The 17,546-nt window shown below is 35.6% G+C and overlaps 3 protein-coding genes across 3 annotated transcripts; 1 reads left to right on the forward strand and 2 right to left on the reverse strand.

The window, feature by feature from the left end:
• Window positions 1–368: 368 nt before the first annotated feature.
• Window positions 369–3,268, reverse strand: hspb9l (heat shock protein, alpha-crystallin-related, b9-like). Its single transcript, XM_079834985.1, has 3 exons — window positions 3,226–3,268; window positions 1,802–1,871; window positions 369–1,544 (listed from the first exon to the last, which is right to left on the reverse strand). The coding sequence occupies exon 3, from the start codon at window positions 1,328–1,330 to the stop codon at window positions 713–715; it is 618 nt and encodes a 205-aa protein (XP_079691111.1). The 5' UTR covers window positions 1,331–1,544; window positions 1,802–1,871; window positions 3,226–3,268; the 3' UTR covers window positions 369–712.
• atp5mea (ATP synthase membrane subunit ea) lies at window positions 2,450–5,195 on the forward strand. Its single transcript, XM_079834987.1, has 4 exons — window positions 2,450–2,574; window positions 3,264–3,318; window positions 3,741–3,839; window positions 5,080–5,195. The coding sequence occupies exons 1-4, from the start codon at window positions 2,539–2,541 to the stop codon at window positions 5,103–5,105; spliced, it is 216 nt and encodes a 71-aa protein (XP_079691113.1). The 5' UTR covers window positions 2,450–2,538; the 3' UTR covers window positions 5,106–5,195.
• Window positions 5,196–6,280: 1,085 nt separating this feature from the next.
• On the reverse strand, window positions 6,281–16,438 carry pde6b (phosphodiesterase 6B, cGMP-specific, rod, beta). Its single transcript, XM_079834988.1, has 22 exons — window positions 15,402–16,438; window positions 14,617–14,769; window positions 14,212–14,301; window positions 13,966–14,106; window positions 13,772–13,846; window positions 12,843–12,907; window positions 12,679–12,745; window positions 12,526–12,573; window positions 12,299–12,448; window positions 12,074–12,217; window positions 11,914–11,979; window positions 11,481–11,627; window positions 11,270–11,377; window positions 10,802–10,911; window positions 10,628–10,715; window positions 10,453–10,553; window positions 10,136–10,243; window positions 9,968–10,031; window positions 9,817–9,891; window positions 9,590–9,673; window positions 9,332–9,485; window positions 6,281–8,161 (listed from the first exon to the last, which is right to left on the reverse strand). The coding sequence occupies exons 1-22, from the start codon at window positions 15,870–15,872 to the stop codon at window positions 8,106–8,108; spliced, it is 2,565 nt and encodes an 854-aa protein (XP_079691114.1). The 5' UTR covers window positions 15,873–16,438; the 3' UTR covers window positions 6,281–8,105.
• Window positions 16,439–17,546: the final 1,108 nt, after the last annotated feature.

Genomic DNA, 17,546 nt, shown 5'->3' on the forward strand with positions numbered 1-17,546 from the left:
GCCAGAATTGTCCTTTTTGGGGGGGTTTCTAACACAGTTTTCAAAAATATATCCTGCGTGGAAGACTAAGCACATTCATGCAAAGTAGAGTTGAGCAAGTAAAGTAGCCTATGGGCCTAGGCCTATGAATTAGTTAAGAACGTTTTGTAAAAGCATTAATGTAGATGAGATCCAATTCCAAATTAAAGAGCTAAATACGTATCATTGCTATTTTTTCACTCCTCGAAAAATGTTTTTTGTCAATTTGTGAGATGCAGACAGCAATTCTTAATAAATTCTTAATTATTTAGCCTAATCTATGCAGAGATTCTAGATTGTAATAACAAGAATGGAAGAAACCATTATTGAATAAATACATACAACTTAATACATTTATCAATTTAATAATACTTTGTGTAAATCTTGCAAGTTACATAAACATGTTGGTGGTCATTCCAGGACCAGATTCGTTTTCAGTTTATTGGATGTACACAAAATAAGCTTTTTGGCAAAAACATCTCTTTGCAATTTAACAAAAACAAATATATTACTGAATTGAAGTATTCAACTTCTGTTCTAGTAAATCTTAATACAAACAATGATCAAAATGTTAATACAGTTCTATAAAATGTGGCATCAATAAAGATCTTTTACAACTTGTTTGAGTGTGAGCTTTATATGGGTGTTCCATAGAGTCATTTGTTCCGTTGTGGGTTATATATATTCACAGAGCTCAGTTATCTGTAGACTCTGCCTCAGCTTCTTGGCTCTCAGGCTGAGGGCTCTGAGGAGCAGGACTCTTCACAGCTGGAGTGTAGGTAATGGGAATCACTCTCTCGTTGCTCACAGCATTAGCCTCTTTGGGTGCTTGTATCTGTAGCTGTCCGTTATTTAAAGAACAGGTCACCGTCTCAGCACTCACACCTTCAGGAAGGTCAAACTCCTGCCTGAATTCTTGGCATCTGTACGAGTACGATCCTTTCCCATCATCTTGCTTCTTCTCTGCCTTGCCGCTCACCCGCAACTTCCTGCCCACTTGTTTGACGGACAGCTCCTCCGGAGAGAAATTTTTTGTATCTAGTGTCAGTGCATAGTGGCTCCCTTCATTTCCGAGCTGGAATGAGATGGGTTTGAAAGTCGTCATGGGTGGGACATGGTCAATCTCGTCAAAAATCCTTTGGTGCAGGCGTTCCATGAACTCCAGGTTGTGCCTCATCTCCTGCATGTGCCTCATCATTTCTTTCTCGATCTGAAAGAACAGAGGTCTGGTCTCCGGCCACAGGCTGCGCACTGGCCAGTTGAAGTCCATGAATGGGCTGAGATGAGGCTGAAATGTGCTTGGGCAAAGCATCTTTGGTGGATTTTCGGTTCTGTGTTGAGCTGGTCGACTTCGTCTGTGCTTCTGTCCCACTGAACAAGACTCGATGCTTTTATATGCAGCCTCAGAACGTTCCAGTAACGCCCTGATTATTAGCACTGCAGTGTGTCAGCCTGTCGAAGAGCTGCTATGACTGAGCACTTGCAGTCATGTTCCAAAACAAGTCGGCTGTATTTTTGTGATCCATCTGTTAAATACCAGAGAAGTGCATCGTTGTTCTATTTACAGTGACAACTCATGGCACTCTAATGGGTCTGCATAACTTTCTATTAAGGGAAGAGGTTAATGCAAGAGGATGATATAAGGTTTTCCATACTTTTATATTAATATAACATACATTATATTACTAATTCTGGCTAATCAGGCTCACTCTAATAAATACTTCAATGTTTTCTGTTTGTGTCATAACTTACACTCTGTCAGTCGTGTTTAAATTTAACTTACGAGGTGTTCTAATCCTGAAGGATTCTGAAACTGACACCTACATTGGCAGTGCCTCTGACGACGTCACCACCTGAAATAGTTTCAAAAGGAAGGAACAAGTTTAATCTAAACAAACAAACGTATCATCACTTGGAGACTGACATCCATCTATTTAGGTAGTATGATGGAATTCATCTTTATCAATATCCATGACCTGTCCTGTCAAGGTTTCTGTCACTGTCAAGACTATTTAAGTCTTATTTATCTCAAAAGTTATGTTGAGATAAATAAATGCTAAAAAGGATGTTAAAATGATGAATAATAATAATAATAAACAATAGGCCTACAAAGCATTATAAAATGAATGAATTAATACAAATGAATAAATAACCAATGTTACTTGAGAGACTATATGGATTATTTATACTTCAAAAAACGTATTTGTAACACTTTAGGACCATTTAAGTTAACTGCTAAATCGTTAACACATATATAATTAATAAATAAATAAATAAATAGGCTAACTTAATCATACTCTAATTGAGAAACTGTATTACACTGGAATATTTATACTTTACAAACACAATTGTCACACCATAGGAATATTTAAGCGAACTGCTAAAAAGGTTAAATAAATGTTGAAAAGTCACAAAAGTTCATGGACATGTGTACAATGTACTGACAGTAGAGAGAATCATCAATCAGCCCCGAGCGCGCACTGACTTCCTCTCCTGCCCGAAGAAGAGTTCCATTCAAACATGGTTCCTCCCGTACAGGTCTCCCCGCTCATCAAGGTAAAGGTTCTATTAAGAATATGACCCTCAAAGTGTGTTTTATATTTATAAACATGTTTTATACTTGTTAGTTTATATCAGCGACCTTCATTCATCCTCAGCAAATAGCTCGCTATAGTACATTGCTAGCGTTTAGCTTAGCTGTAGCCGGTGGATGAACTAATCGTGTTAGCCAGCTAACGTTAGCTGCCTATCCTCAGCACTGCAAGGTCAGGAATGTTTGACTAAATTGACGATTATCACGACGTGTTGCAAAGATACTGGCGAAGGAGAATATTTAAATAGAATGAAAAGGGTGTTAATTGACTAAAGTTAAACATGCCCCTGCGATTCATTGAATTTACAAAAATATAAATATCCCCTGTAGTCACTGAGGTCATACACAATGCATACTTATTATATAAAAGCCGTATTTTATATTTGAAAACATTTTATTTAAAATAGTTGATTATATTAATTATGGCATGTCACGCCAGAGGACATTGCTGAATGTTTTGTCAAGTACCCATAAACAGACTGCTCTGCTTTGTCCCAAGTTTGACCCAAACATTTTTTTTTCTCGTACTGTGTGTTCAGTTTTCGTAGTCTATTCAGTAAAGAAATAGATTTATAAAATATCGAATTGGCCTTTGAAGTCATTGACAAGCTTACCAGTAAACAAACCAGCAGTCTTCTTTCTCTGATTTCAGACAGCAAGATGGTCAGCCTTGCTAATTGGATTAATTTATGGGAAGCAGAGATATGGTAAGTTTTTATATATTGTGTATTAATTTACTACTAATTTACTAATACATTATTAAAATTAAAGTTGTATCTGTTAATATTATTTAATGGACTTGAGCTAACAATTAACCGTTGTATTTTTATTAACTAGCGTAAACAACAAAAAAATGTATACTGTAACAAATGTAGCTATTGCTTATTGTTAGATAATGTTAGTTAATGCATTCTAATTTTAACTTAATGGGACTTTATTGTTAAGTGTTACCTGTTGTTCTTAGTTCTTTTGCACTCTAATCGGTTTGAAACATTTGGTTACTTTATACATTTTATGTATTTTTTTGTATTGATATGTTCAGGTTTGTTTACTTTTCTGCATTTCATTAAATTGTCTTTATTGTGTTTTTATTGTGTCTATTGTGTTTTTCAATCAATCTGATCACCAGATTATCTTAAACCCATTGCTGCTGAAGAAAAAAGGATTGAAGAGGAAGAGAAGAAACAAAGGGAAGAGCAAGAGCGCATTTACAAACAGCTTTCTGAAGGTCTGTAACTAGTTATACATAGTTGCGTGTGTGTATATATATTATTCTAATATAACAAGAATAAAATGACAAAATATATATCAGATGATGTTGCAATTAAAAATAGCATGGGTTGTATTTGAACCCTGCTCCATCTGTTAATTTCTGACTTTAATGTCTCAGTGTGGACATTTTACATTAACCAAACCTATGTAGAGGGAAGATACAGTGTGTTTGACAAAAAAAACTGGTCCCTTTTTATTTTGTAATGCATTAACAGCATCTCATAATGATAATTTGAAATTTAACTTTGGGACCGAAGGTTGCTTTAGATTCTTTTGAATTCTTTTCAGCCAAATATTCAATTAAACAAATGCAAAGAAGTGTTATTCACGGAAAAGAATTTCAGGGGATGTATTTCAACTATTTCAATGATTAAGAGAAAGTTATCAAAGTTCAGTGTATGTGTGTGTGGCATAACGTAATGTCACGTTTAGTAGTAATACAGGGTGTTAACTTGACCATAAATATTTCAAAATATTAAAATCTTAATATTCAGGTTTCTGTGTGAAAATGGATTTAAAAAGTCTTACACAAATAAAGGCCTTAAAAGGTCTTAAATCAGATCAGAAAGATATGCATTGCAAAGCAAATCAGTATTTCTGTCCTGTTTTCCAATAAAAATATCAAAACCTTCAACATTTTTGATACATTTACTTGAGATGCAAATGTAAAATGAAGTCTTGAAAAATTAAACAAAATGGAGTTTATGCTTAAAACAAGGACAAATATCTGTCATTGAGCTTTGAAACTTCCATTTGAATTACTGGTAAGTAGATATTTCTTAGCCCGTTGGAACATGTTTCTTCTTGGTTTAAGCATAAACGCACTTCATTTTGATCAGAAAACACAACTTTTTTTTTAAACATTTTTTTTTGTATCTCCAGTAAATGCATCTTGAGAATCTTTAGACAACTAGAAAACAAGACAAATACTGAGGAAGAACACCACATTTTTGCTGTGTGATCAGAAGATACAGTAAAAGTTGTCTATATTGTAGTGGCTGAGAGCAAATGTTCAAACTCTGAAGTGTTGCTAATGCAACTCGTGTTTATCACTAGACATTACATTTCCAGAGCATATTGATATATTGTAACCCCTTCAACATATTGCTTAAGTTTTCTTTACTTAGTCTTGAAAAACTCTTAAATTTACCTTCATAAACCCTGAATTCTCTCTCTTTTTTTTAAAATCTCCACAGCAAACTCTGACACCATTCTGAAGTAAATCTCCATGACGTATCCATTCCAGCACCAAATGAGATGAATCACAATTAACCTAATTCTATTTTTCAATAAAGGCAGAAGTTAAAATCTTTTTTGTATATTTTCTTTTTTTCCTCTTTGGCATTTTTTAGGTAATGATGATTATATGCATCATAGGGATTTCTGCATACTCAATCAGCAAGAGAATACAAATGTCATTTGTTTATATTTGTATGCATTATGTACATCTAACCAAACAAGATCATTCTCTGTGAATGTGTTGTAGACTGTTTTGTCTTTTCTGCATTCCCGTAGTGAGGACGGTTGTATAACTCGACCATGGTTTAGCATAAATCCCAGGATTTAGGTCAAGCCAATACAGTGCAAGTGCTGATTTAGCAAAAATGCTTCGCAGCTATTTAGCAGCAGTGCTACACTTCATTATTTATATTTATCATCTATTTAAGCAAGATATATATTTGCTTAGATGTCTCAAAACTCTGCTTTCTTTAATTTATACACAGCACTTCTTGACTTGTGTTTATCTGAAACCAAGAAATGCTATGAGTTTAAAGACACCAGCGGACGATAACGTTCTGTTTATGACAATTGCACGCTGAGTTGTGGTCTCCCGCTTTAAATGCTTGAGCTCTTAAAAGCAGGATGGAATCTAATTGGCTGTCATTGTTCATCAGCAGGAAAAAAATAGTTCTAAAAGTGATTTTAACAATATTGTTCCTCTGTGCCTTTATCGTAATAGCTGTGGTGTGGACACTTCTTTTTTTAATTTAGAATGATTTTTAGAATTATATATTTATCATTAGATTTCGCTCTTGCTGTGAAGGGGCCTTAACCGATACAAAAACATTGAAAGTCTTGTAAGAATATTGTCAGAGGATTTATTGTGAAATGGAATATGTAGTTGTTCAGATAACCTTTGCAGATGACACCGAGGATGGGAAGGCTGGAAACTGCTGATAGTTCTGATGGGATAAGAGGCTTTCTTATCGAGTGAGTCACTGAGCAGATGTGTGAAGAGAATCAAATCCTTTGTATTTCAAAGAGTCTCAGATTACTATCGTTATTGGTTTTATGAAATAACATTCACAAGTTTGAGCTGATGTTTTTTAAGGACGTCTCTTATGCTCACCGAGGCTGCATTTATTTGATCAAAAATAGGGTAAAAAGTGCAATATTACAGTTTAAAATATTATTTATTCCTTTTCAGCATCATTACTCCAGTTTTCAGTATCACATGATCTTTCAGAAATCATTCTGATATTATTTGGTGCTCAATAAAAATATTTCTTATCATCAGTCTTGAAAACACTTGTGCTGCTGCTGCTTAATTTTGTCCTGGAAACCGTGATGCATTTTTCAGGATTCGTTGATGAATGGAAAGTAAAAAAAAAAAAAAAAACAGCATTTCTTTGAAATGGTCATCTAAGCACTATGTAAAAACCACAAAGTTCATAAAAATATATGCTTTAATTGTCATGGTATTGAGCATACAAAGTGAAGCTTAACATTGTTACCAATTGAATTGGAATCACACATATTTCATGCTGTATTGTGGATGGTTGGAGAGCATTATATTTGATGATGAATAATAATAATCATAAACATAAAATTATGAAACTATAACCGGGCCCCCACTGTCAGATCTGAAACATCGATTTAAACATCCATTTGCTACAATTCGCTACTTAAATTTAACCTTTATTATACGTGAATCAGAAGCAGCAGCTTTGTATAATAAGCAATTCATTAAGTGCGCTATAACACACCTTCATATTATTTATTTTAAAACTATGTAAAGTCGTACATCATAAAATTTATAAATAATTTATGTATATTGACACAATTAGATTCACAACTGATTTTTTTTTCTCCGATGTTTTATAGATAACCAGTGAAAGAGAAACTTGCTTCCTATAAAAGTCAGACATAAGAGGAAAATAAATATGCCCGAATCTGAATACCTTGGTGAATTTCTTCCCAAGGTACAGTGTGATGACAGGTCAGCTGAGAACTCAACAGATGAATGGTATCAAGGCCACTGGAATTAGTTTTCTCTGTGAACGCATGTCCCAACAGTGGAGAAACGGAGTAACGGGACATTGCTCAGTAAAACACACCCATGACAGCACTTGACGTATAGAAGTCTGAAGGACAATTGCGTGTTTCCTGTCAGAAATAAAAATCAAACTACAAAAACAACTATAACTCTTTATACATGCTGACCACCACTGTACTCATATCTTGCTTACCCGAAGCTATATTTTGGTGCGCACTTAAGTCTGTCACCTACCAAAGTCGAACAAAATTCTAACGTTTAGCTTCAAAGCTGTATGATGTGATCACTTTTAGAGGGAATGAATGACATAAAAACTGCATATCATTCATATAATGGCTTTTATGTTTAGGGAAAGTAGCAGGTGACACTAAATGGAACATTATTACAATAACAAAATGGAGAAAAAGTTATCTTTAAAGTATAATATTTTGCTGTACATTCCTTCGATTTTAATTACACACGTGAGAACTTGTGGATCTGCTTGATATTAAACAGCAACTGATCACCAGCGAGGAACTAAAAGTCATTTATAGATTATCCTAATATTTTTGATTGGCTGGGGGAAATTTTTTCTTCTTATAAATCAGAAGACCGGCTCTACGGCTCTGGACGTAAGATAATTAATGTTCACCTCTGAAAATTTCCTGTAGTGCATTTAAGACTGCATTGTGATTAATTGAAGCCGAGTACCATCCAATGAAAATGCTTAAACCAAACACTATGACCCAAAGGAAACACAATGGAACAGTAATACTAACTGTAGGCAAGATCCAACGTGTGTTTTGGTTAGCAGGTGGTCCACTATAATGCATTGATAGTGTTTTCCCACTCACTCTTGATTAGATCCTTGGAGATCCTGGGGGTCAGGTTGCATCCCCCCATTTCACATAATAGAGGCTAGGTTGCATCTTAAACTGCCCTGCCCTCTGTACGGTTGTCTTTTCTCTAGCAGATGGAGCAGGTCTTGGACCCTGATCCACCGGTGCTGTTGGACTGTGCAGCTGTAGAGAAACAAATACAGAATCCAAATTATAGAAATGTGTTAGATTATACAATATAAGGCCGACAGGATGTGGATAACAGGTCTGGCTATTCCAGTTCAGCTTTGTGACGGCCAATCAAATTCTTTTGAGATTAATAAAGTTCTTGATGTTTCATTACATGTTCTTCAGGTCGGATTTTTGTTGTCTGGGTTCGTTCAAAAGTTTAGTGTTGGTAGTTTTGGGGTTTTTATTCTGCAAGGATACATTAAATTGAACAAAAGTGACAGTAAAGACATGTTAATATTATAATTAATAGTAAAATTCAGTTTCAAATAAATGTTGTACTTTTGAACTTTCTATTCATCAAAGAAAAATGTATCAGTTTCCACAAAAATATTAAGCAGCACAACTGTTTTCAACATTGACAACAATTAGAAATCAGCATATTAGAATGATTTTCTCATGTGACACTGAAGACTGGAGTAAATCATTACAATTTACCATCAGGAATTACAATTTGAATGTATTAAAATAGAAAATAATTATTTTAAATTGTAATAATATTTCACATTAGTACAGTTTTTACTGTATTTTTGATCCAATAAATGCAGCCTTGGCGAGCACAAAAAGCTTATTTGAAAAAAATCTTAACCCCAAACTTTTGAGCGATAGTGAACATTTGTATGTCAAATAACAACCTGAAGATGAGCTATAAGAGGGTTTGATTATAGGTTTATGACCCCATTTTATATTAGGTGGCCTTAACTATGTACTTACATCAAAAAATAAGTACAATGTACTTATTGTGTTCATATTGTATTGCAAAACACTTTTGCTCATATTGAGGTGGGATATGGGTAAAGTTAGGGACAGGTGTGGTGGTATGGGTAAGTTTAAGGGCAGGGATAGGTGTAATGGAAGTGTTAACAGTGCAATTATAAATGTAACTACAGAAATGAATTACAGATGTAATTACATGCAGCTAATTTAAAAAATGTAAGTACAATGTAAAAACATGTATGTACACAATAAGTGCATTGTATCAAATGATTAATTAAAATGTTAGTACATAGTAGTTAAGGCCACCTAATATAAAGTGGGTCCGGTTTTATTAAATGTAGTACAAATACAGAAGAAAAAAAAAAAAAAGGATACAACTGAACCAAAGACTGTATCTAAAACTCAAACCGTTGTTTGCAGCTGCTTCCTGTTTGGCTTTAGCTGCCTCCTCCAACACCTTTAGTGTCGCTTCATATTCCTCCTGCCTCTCTTTCCAATGCATCCGGTTGTTCAGAATGCCATCATACATTGGCTGGATGTCCTTGTGGAAACGAGAGAACTCCTGTGGAATACAAAGAGAAGAGAGTTGCTAATCATACCGGCAAAAACTTTTCATTTTTTCATTAATTTCATGAAACGAAAATGTATCAGTCTTGACACAGGTACCTTGTAGACAAAAGTACAGACAAAGTCGATAAAACCACACTGAAGCTTTGGCAGCTCTGCGGCTTTGTTCCTGTCCATCATGGGCTAGATTAGGTGAAAAGACAGACACCACATAAAATTTTCAGAATATTCTTTTTTTAACAAATGTTTCCAAGATGGCCGCTTTCATAGTAGAATAACCACCAATATGAGCAAAAGTTTTGTGTGAAAACAAACTCATTACTCACGATGGGCTGTTGCTCAAGGACAGTCCTCTCAAGATCACCCTGCTCCCAGAATTCAGCTGCCACAGAGAGGGCAACCTAGGATAGGAGAAATCACACTTTGTATATTCCAGAGAAGCAAAAGTGAAGTTATTCTTCAGTTGACATCTCCTACCTTGCTCTGCACCTCCCATGGCTTTGTGATAGCTGAGAGGTCACACGCTGTCATCATCATCGCCCTGGTCGATTAATAAAAATATGAAAAGTGATGATTCTTTTTGAATCTTTTTAAAATATTCATTATGCTAAAACGCCAAATGTAGCTATAAATGGAAATACTTACATTACAATTTCTTTCCTTGTCGTTTCAAGGGACATGAAGTCCACCCATTTCTTCTCCTCTTCATATGTCTCAGAGAGATCCACAATTTTCTGGAACATTGTCCTCTTTCTTTAAATAGAGAAAGAGTTGAGTTGAGCATTCTTTAAATGAACAGCCATGGTCACTCTAAACTTTCAATTTTAAATAAAAGCTGCATGATTCTTTTCTTCATTAAAAAAAACCCCAGCAGTTTGAAACAGCATCGTGAGTAAATAATGATGAGTAAATGTAATAGTGGCATTTCAAACATGCCATTGTTACATATTGTCATAACTTACTTGAAGTACAAGGCAAGATCAGTTGCAATAATGGCAATATCAATGAGGTGGAAGACATGCTCCGTTTGTCTTCTGTTGAGGTTTTGGAAGATGTTTAGTGTCTAAGGAAAAACAAATATGTAAGTATCAAACCAAATTAACATGGAGGCTTACATTCTGGACGGTTTGCTCATACCTCTTCGCTTAGCAAGAATTTGCCAAAATCCAAGTGATGCCTCTCTAGAATGGAGGACCCATGCAGCTTGGCTAGAGGATTTTGGGACCTAAATGTGATGACGATGATGATTATTATTACTAGAAGCAATATAAGTACAAGTACTAGTAGAAATAGTATTAATAGTTTACTCACTTCACTTGGTAGAGGTTATTTGTGCCTCTGTGGTCGATATCATGCAGGAAGCCAGCAGTGATCATGGCCATCACCTCCAAATCGGAGTAATACCGCTTCAGTTTGCCTGTCTGGATCCATAAATACAAAAATAATTCTCATTAGGGTTTTATTATTTGTATCATTGTATGTATATCAAAAATGTGTCATGAACAAAATAGATGCAAAAATCTCTTTGTCTGAGCAGCCCAACTGGGCATGAGTTTGGGCAGGGCTATACCAATGGAAGATGGAGTGTTCATTATTTTTCAAAAGGGTTTACTTAAATCAAAATACGTGTAGTTTGGACCCCATATCTCAAACAGTACAGCATGATGCTAGCAACATGAACATCCTGGTTTAAATTCCCAGGGAAAGCGTGAACTGAAAACATCAGATAACAGTGGCATCCAAATGCATACATGTAAATATAAGCCGAGCAGTTCTTACCGTGAGTAAAGTGAACATGGTTTGCCCAACATTGAAGCCATGGCGCCAGTTGTGGTAGGTGATTTTCCTGTAGCCTTTGCTGACCGAGTACATGAATCTCACCAAAACCTAATTAAAGCAGATAGCAGCCAGATAACATTTTGCTTTTATGAAATTTCATGACACACATAAATCAAGTGTTGTGTCTATCATTATAAACATGAAAATGTACCTCCTGAGGGATCTGAAACTTTCTAACCACTCCAACTTCATAGTACATCTGGATCCCACACATTACAAGCTCCAGTTCAGTGCAGTCAAAGTCTGAAAAATGGAAGGCGTAGATCTCAAACTTTTTTGGGCCAGGCAGCTCTTTTTTCTGCATGAAAAACAAACAAAAAGTCAGACAATGCATTACTTTTTGACAACATAAACCAATGCTAAATGAAAGATTTGCAAGAATTTTGAAGAATGGAATAATAGCTGAAACAACATAACTTGAACATAATTAGCATATCAAGAGAGTCACAATAGACATTTTTAAAATAATCTGTATTGTTTTTGCTAATGGGCTCCTATTAAAGGTGACTTTCTTTGTCTTATCTGTCTGATTTCAAAAATCTTGAATTAATAAGATAATAGGAACAGTAAACAGGTCAGTGTACCAGAATCTCCAAAAGCTCGTCCTCCTCACAGTCTCTTGGCTCTTTGTCAAAATATTCTCTTGTTTTCTAGAACATTAATACCAAACAGAACAAAAATGAAGAGAAATAAAATACAAATCAATGTCAGCACAATATATAAAATAAGTCACTTGGAACTTACAAGGACATTTTGAATCTCATCGTCTCGACATCTGACATGGTACAGCACCATGTCCTGGGCAATGTCCTTCCTGTTCTCCAGCCTATTCATTTTGTCGTAGGTGTCCGTGTTGAGGACCGACCAGCCCAGAAACTGTGTCAAAGCCTGTCAAAACGACAATGAATTGTTCAATGACTCATCAAGTAAGCGGTGACCCATCTCTGTCATTCTACCAATCAATTTTACCTCCATGAGTTGCTCATCATGTTCATCGAATGGTTTGCCATCCTTCCTGTTGTAGAAAGTTGCAACACCGACAATTTCTTCTTTTTTGTTGACAATTGGCAGGGATAGCACATTCTTGATGGTCCATCCACTGCTATCCAGAGCTTCCGTCTACAGAAGCACAAAGTGTTATTACTGCAAGGGAACTTCAACTATTAAACATGTTTTAGATAGCAAAACATATCTACCTGAAACGTGAACATTTCCTCTGATGCTGCATTCATGATGTTGCAAATCTTGAGCACACAATGAAAAAAACAATAAATGAATATGTAAATATACATTTACCATTTCAAAAAGCAACCATACTTCGTTTCCAAAATAAAAAAGGAGTAACTTACAAATCCACTTTCTGCTACATATGTGGGTAATCCACTAGACAAAGCCCAATGATCTGGAGTTGGATTTCTGTGGGGAAAAAAATATATATTTTACATTTTTATAATGGCATCTTTTAAAATGAACACTTTGGATATAGCACATCAGAAGAAAAGAGAAAACTTACGGTATGACTTTGATGTCCTCTTTTCCGTGCAAAATATAATCAATAACTTTGTAGAAAATGATTTCCTAAGTGAAACGAAAGATCAAATTTTTATTTCATTAGCATTTCAGAGGCCTTCAAAAATGAAAATGATGTCATCGTTTACTTTAAATTTATGTCATCATGTCATTATTACATAATTTTGCCATTCAAACCAAGTATGACTTTTTCGAAAAGAAGTAATCTAGCAAAATGTCCAAGCTGCTCTCTTCCATATAACGAAAGTGAAAGTGACCACAGGTGCCACTAGCCGCGTTTCCACCGCAATCACCGGGAACAATTTGTCCCAGGAACTTTTTTTCTCCCAGACCTATTGCTGTCTACGTTTCCATCATGGTCTAAAGTACCGTGAAGATTAGGGTAATTAGTCCGGGGACATAGGGCTGCGCGCAACTTATACAACATATAAGCTTAATAAAGCCTGAACCTCGTCCTTGGTCCATTGGTCATATTTTTTTTAAACTCCATTGCTGATTTGAATAGTAAACAACTCTTACTGCACACACCGCAACAGACTTCTAAGAATGGTTGTTGAAATAAAATCCTGCGTGGAGTCAACCAATCAAAATGCTGCGTGAACTCAACCAGTCAGCATGTTCAGCGCCCAAGTCCCACCCCCGAAAGTTCGTGAACTTTGAAAAAGTACTACCTCGCGAGCAGGGACTTTCTGAGGGGGAAATTTTTACCCGGAACTTTGTTTAGACCCAGGTCCCTGCGGTCAAAATGCCCCTAGTTCCTGGGGAACGTTCCTGCGGTGAAAACGTGGCTACTCTTCCATTAAAAAAAAAGTCATATGGGTTTGCATCGACATGAGGGTGAGTAAATGATGAAACAATTTTGATTTTGGCTCAACTATCCCTTTAATTTGAAATATGAAAAATGCAGCCTACCCTTCCGTCTGGAGTTACAGGGCCAGAATAAGGTGCCTGCTCTCCCATCAACACCGGCCAAATATCAAAGAACTCCTGCAAGAGAATAAAACCACCAGGTCAGTCTTAGAGAGAAACAGGAGCAGGACAGTCTGAAGCCTCTAAATTAAGCATGAAGCCTCTGTTCCTTTCAGCAATTATAGTGATTGACGTACCTTTTCCTTGGTCATGTCCAGCAGGCCCACAGAGTACCTGTCACAGTTGAGGTAGGCTCGCACGGTGTACAAAGCTTTGTGAAACTGTCGTTCAATGTCTGTGAGCTCTTCAAACACCTTGTTAGCTGACCACAACAGCAGCTATACATGATATGTATATATAAAAAATGCATTAAGAATCATATCTTTTTCAGTTCATTTTTAACAATTTCACAAGCTAGTGTTTAAAAGTGTATGCAGACTGACCTGTCCTTTACGTGTTTCACAGTTATGAAGGTAGCTCAGATGAAAAATCTTCAGGTTCAGAGAGCCAACTTTCAGATACTTTAAAAAAAGCTTTGAGAAAAAGAGAATTTTTTTTATTTTTTTTATTAAGAAAATAGCATGATGCCAAGTAAGCTTTAATGTCTCAATAAATGTCAAGTGAGTCTTTAGCATCTCATTGCCAGTTAAAATGTCTTACTTTTTTGACTTGTGATGCAAAAAAACAAATAATATTGAGGGTTGTGCTATCTGTACTTAAAATAAACGCTAATTAGCTTGATATTTTGTTATCTAATGCAGTGACATTCATACATGCTTTAATGTGTTTTGAGGCCACTGTAGACTGTATTAATAGGTGGTGGATGGAAAAGGCCGAGAGACACTTACATCCTCATCTTCATCTGTGAAATAGGGTCCAGTAGTCTTGTTGACAGCCATGATGACGGCTACTATGTCCTTTCCATTCATAATGGGTGTGGCCAACATGTTGCGTGTGGTGTATTCAGTAAGTTCATCAACGAATGTGCTGAAGTGACTATCCTACAGTAAAAGCAATGTCAATTATGTCACACACATTGCACACTATCCACATACATTCATACTTGTATTTATCACTAGGGTGTCGTAGGGTCAGGCTGCAAACCAAATGTTTACTTCTTTCATTTGGATTCAATTTTGTTTTTTCTTGATGTTAATTAACCACAATATCTCATCACAGATTAAAAAACACCTTTAAAAGACTCTTTTTACAGATATACTGATAATTGGCTTTTAATTGTGGCACATTTATCTGACAAGTAATGGATATGGATATTAGTAAGGAGATGAAAAATAGGCGTGTTTTCACCCTTGTTTAACAAATCAAAATAATTGTGCCATAACACCCACAACATATTGCACACATTATTAAATTAACAATCTTTTCAAGGTTTTGTGTGAGTATTCAGCTACTGAGAGGAGATTTGGTCATTACATAAATGCCACAGGTGAAATAATCCTTCATGCTGGACATGGGTCAAGGCATATTGAAATAAATGGATTATGTCAAGAGGATTTGCCGCGCCTCGAAATATGACCATAGCTGCAGTCTAATAATGTATTATTGGTCTCTTTCAATCAAGTTTTACAAAGTGTGTCTGATCTGTGTACAGATGTTTCAGAGTGGTTCGTACCTGTGTGACATCCTTCACATTGACAGACTTCTTGGTTTGAGCCACATGTCCTACTATACCGATGTCCAGAGGGAAGACGATCTCAGAGTCTGGAGGCACCACACAGTCATCGAGCTCAGAATCTTTATTAACGTTGAAGAGGCGGGTAGCCAGCTCGGCGATGCCATTCCTTTGTCGATACATGAAGAGGCTACATCGGTCGGCATCGATCAGAGCGCTGATCCTCTTCAGAATCTTAAAAATCACCTTCTCCATATTGACGTTCTCCTGCATGTCTGTAATGAGATCGTAGAACATCACTCCTTCTTCTATCGAGCTTATGTCCTTAAAAGTGTTCACATCCACTTTCGACTCCGGTATTCCCATGATCGAGGCCACGGCACCAGGTTTGAGCTTTTTGTCAAAATAGCTTCTGGCAAAATCTTGATTTCCATCCAGGAACTTCTCCACGTCTTCCTTTTTGACACTCATCTTGGGATCTTCTGGCCCAGTCCCAGTACTGGCAGGTAATGGCCAAGTAATGAGAGTTCAAATGAGTTTTTCAGGACAAAACAACTGAATATTTACAGCATATAATCCTCAAATGGTTGAGAAAAAGAGAAATCGTGAGATGAGACGCCTGCCACAGCAGGGGCAACCCGTGTCCAATCTAACTGTCATCAGCAAGGTGTTTTCCTAATAGTGTTGAAGGTGAATCAGGATCTGCTCTAGTAAAACTGATCAGGTGACCTGCAACAAAGCCTCAGCCCACAGCTGAAACTGACCAACATCCTTCTCTGAACTCTCCTCTGCTTTCTGTGTCCTGGGAAAAAGAAGAGATTAACTACAGTTTTAAAGGAAAAGCTACAGTCATAAAGTAAGAGTGGTAATGCACAATCATATGCTTTGTTCCTCTTCGTATCTTCTCCCAAAAGCCAGGCCTTTACGCTACAAGCTCTTTAAGTTCTTATTAAAAACACACTCCTCATTACTAAGCCCTATTTAACCAGGCCACTAGCTGATTATCTCAGCACCCCAGTTGTCTTCTTACTCAATGTGACTGCTACAATGAGAGCAGTGAAAGGGATTTCCTAAAAAATGGAAAAGAACCAATGTACAGTATATCCGAAGATTCTTAATCACCAGTATTAGGGAAAGTTACTTTTAAAAGTAATGCATTACAATATTGCGTTACTCTTAGTTACTTTTTATGGAAAGTAATGTGTTACATTACTTTTACGTTTTTACTTTTCTCATCTGAGCTGGGCTTGCCTGTTTGTTTCTTGATAACATTTTAGCAAATGTATAGGCCCTTTAACACCAAAAGTTAAATGAATAAGCCTGTTCAGTAGAGGCAAACAAACCTTTCAGCTGTGCTGCCATTCTAGATTGCAGAAGAATAGGACGCCAGGGAAAAAAAATACTCTTACTGAAGTAAGATTATTTTTTACTCTGGCGTCCTATTCTTAAAAAAACAAAACAATAAAAAACCAAAATGAAACACATATGTGATGTCCCTAGCTCTCCTCGATTTCACATGGGGACAGGAGACATTTGCATTACTTACTTGAAAAAGTAACACTGATATTTTGTTGTAAATTTTTAATTAATGTGTTACATTACAAGTTAACTATTACTAGTTTACTAGTAATCTGATTATGTAACTTGCCTGAATGACCATTTAAGAGAAAAAATGTTAAAATAAAACCAGCATCCATAACAATTCTCAAAAAGAGTCAATATCTCTGTATTGCATCATAATTCTATGAACACCATCTTGTATGGCAGTAATACAAATACTACATACTCTCATATATATATATATATATATATATATATATATATATATATATATATATATATATATATATATATATATATATATATATATATATATATATATATATATATATATATATATATATATATATATATATATATATATATATATATATATATATATATATATATATATATATATATATATATATATATATATATATATATATTATATTATATATTATATATAAAATTCAACTAAGAAAACTTTAGGAGGACCATGGCACTCTTTTAAATTAAAAAGCCTTTACTGTCAGATACATACAAAAAATGTCAAATCTCTCCAACACGTTTGGGCCATGCCTCTTCTATTGGACTTTGTTTCTA

This window comes from Gobio gobio (genome assembly GCF_949357685.1).
Source record: "Gobio gobio genome assembly, chromosome: 14".
Lineage (NCBI taxonomy): Eukaryota > Metazoa > Chordata > Actinopteri > Cypriniformes > Gobionidae > Gobio > Gobio gobio.

Excerpts from the sequence above, each read along its gene's own strand:
- pde6b (XM_079834988.1), bottom strand. The coding sequence starts at position 15,872 with ATGAGTGTCAAAAAGGAAGACGTGGAGAAGTTCCTGGATGGAAATCAA. Across the intron at positions 12,746-12,842 it reads GAGGACATCAAAGTCATACC|AAATCCAACTCCAGATCATT; the intron begins GTAAGTTTTCTC and ends TTTTCCCCACAG. Across the intron at positions 10,032-10,135 it reads ACAAGGAAAGAAATTGTAAT|GGCGATGATGATGACAGCGT; the intron begins GTAAGTATTTCC and ends TTAATCGACCAG.
- hspb9l (XM_079834985.1), bottom strand. The coding sequence starts at position 1,330 with ATGCTTTGCCCAAGCACATTTCAGCCTCATCTCAGCCCATTCATGGAC.
- atp5mea (XM_079834987.1), top strand. The coding sequence starts at position 2,539 with ATGGTTCCTCCCGTACAGGTCTCCCCGCTCATCAAG. Across the intron at positions 2,575-3,263 it reads AGGTCTCCCCGCTCATCAAG|ACAGCAAGATGGTCAGCCTT; the intron begins GTAAAGGTTCTA and ends CTCTGATTTCAG. Across the intron at positions 3,319-3,740 it reads TTATGGGAAGCAGAGATATG|ATTATCTTAAACCCATTGCT; the intron begins GTAAGTTTTTAT and ends TCTGATCACCAG.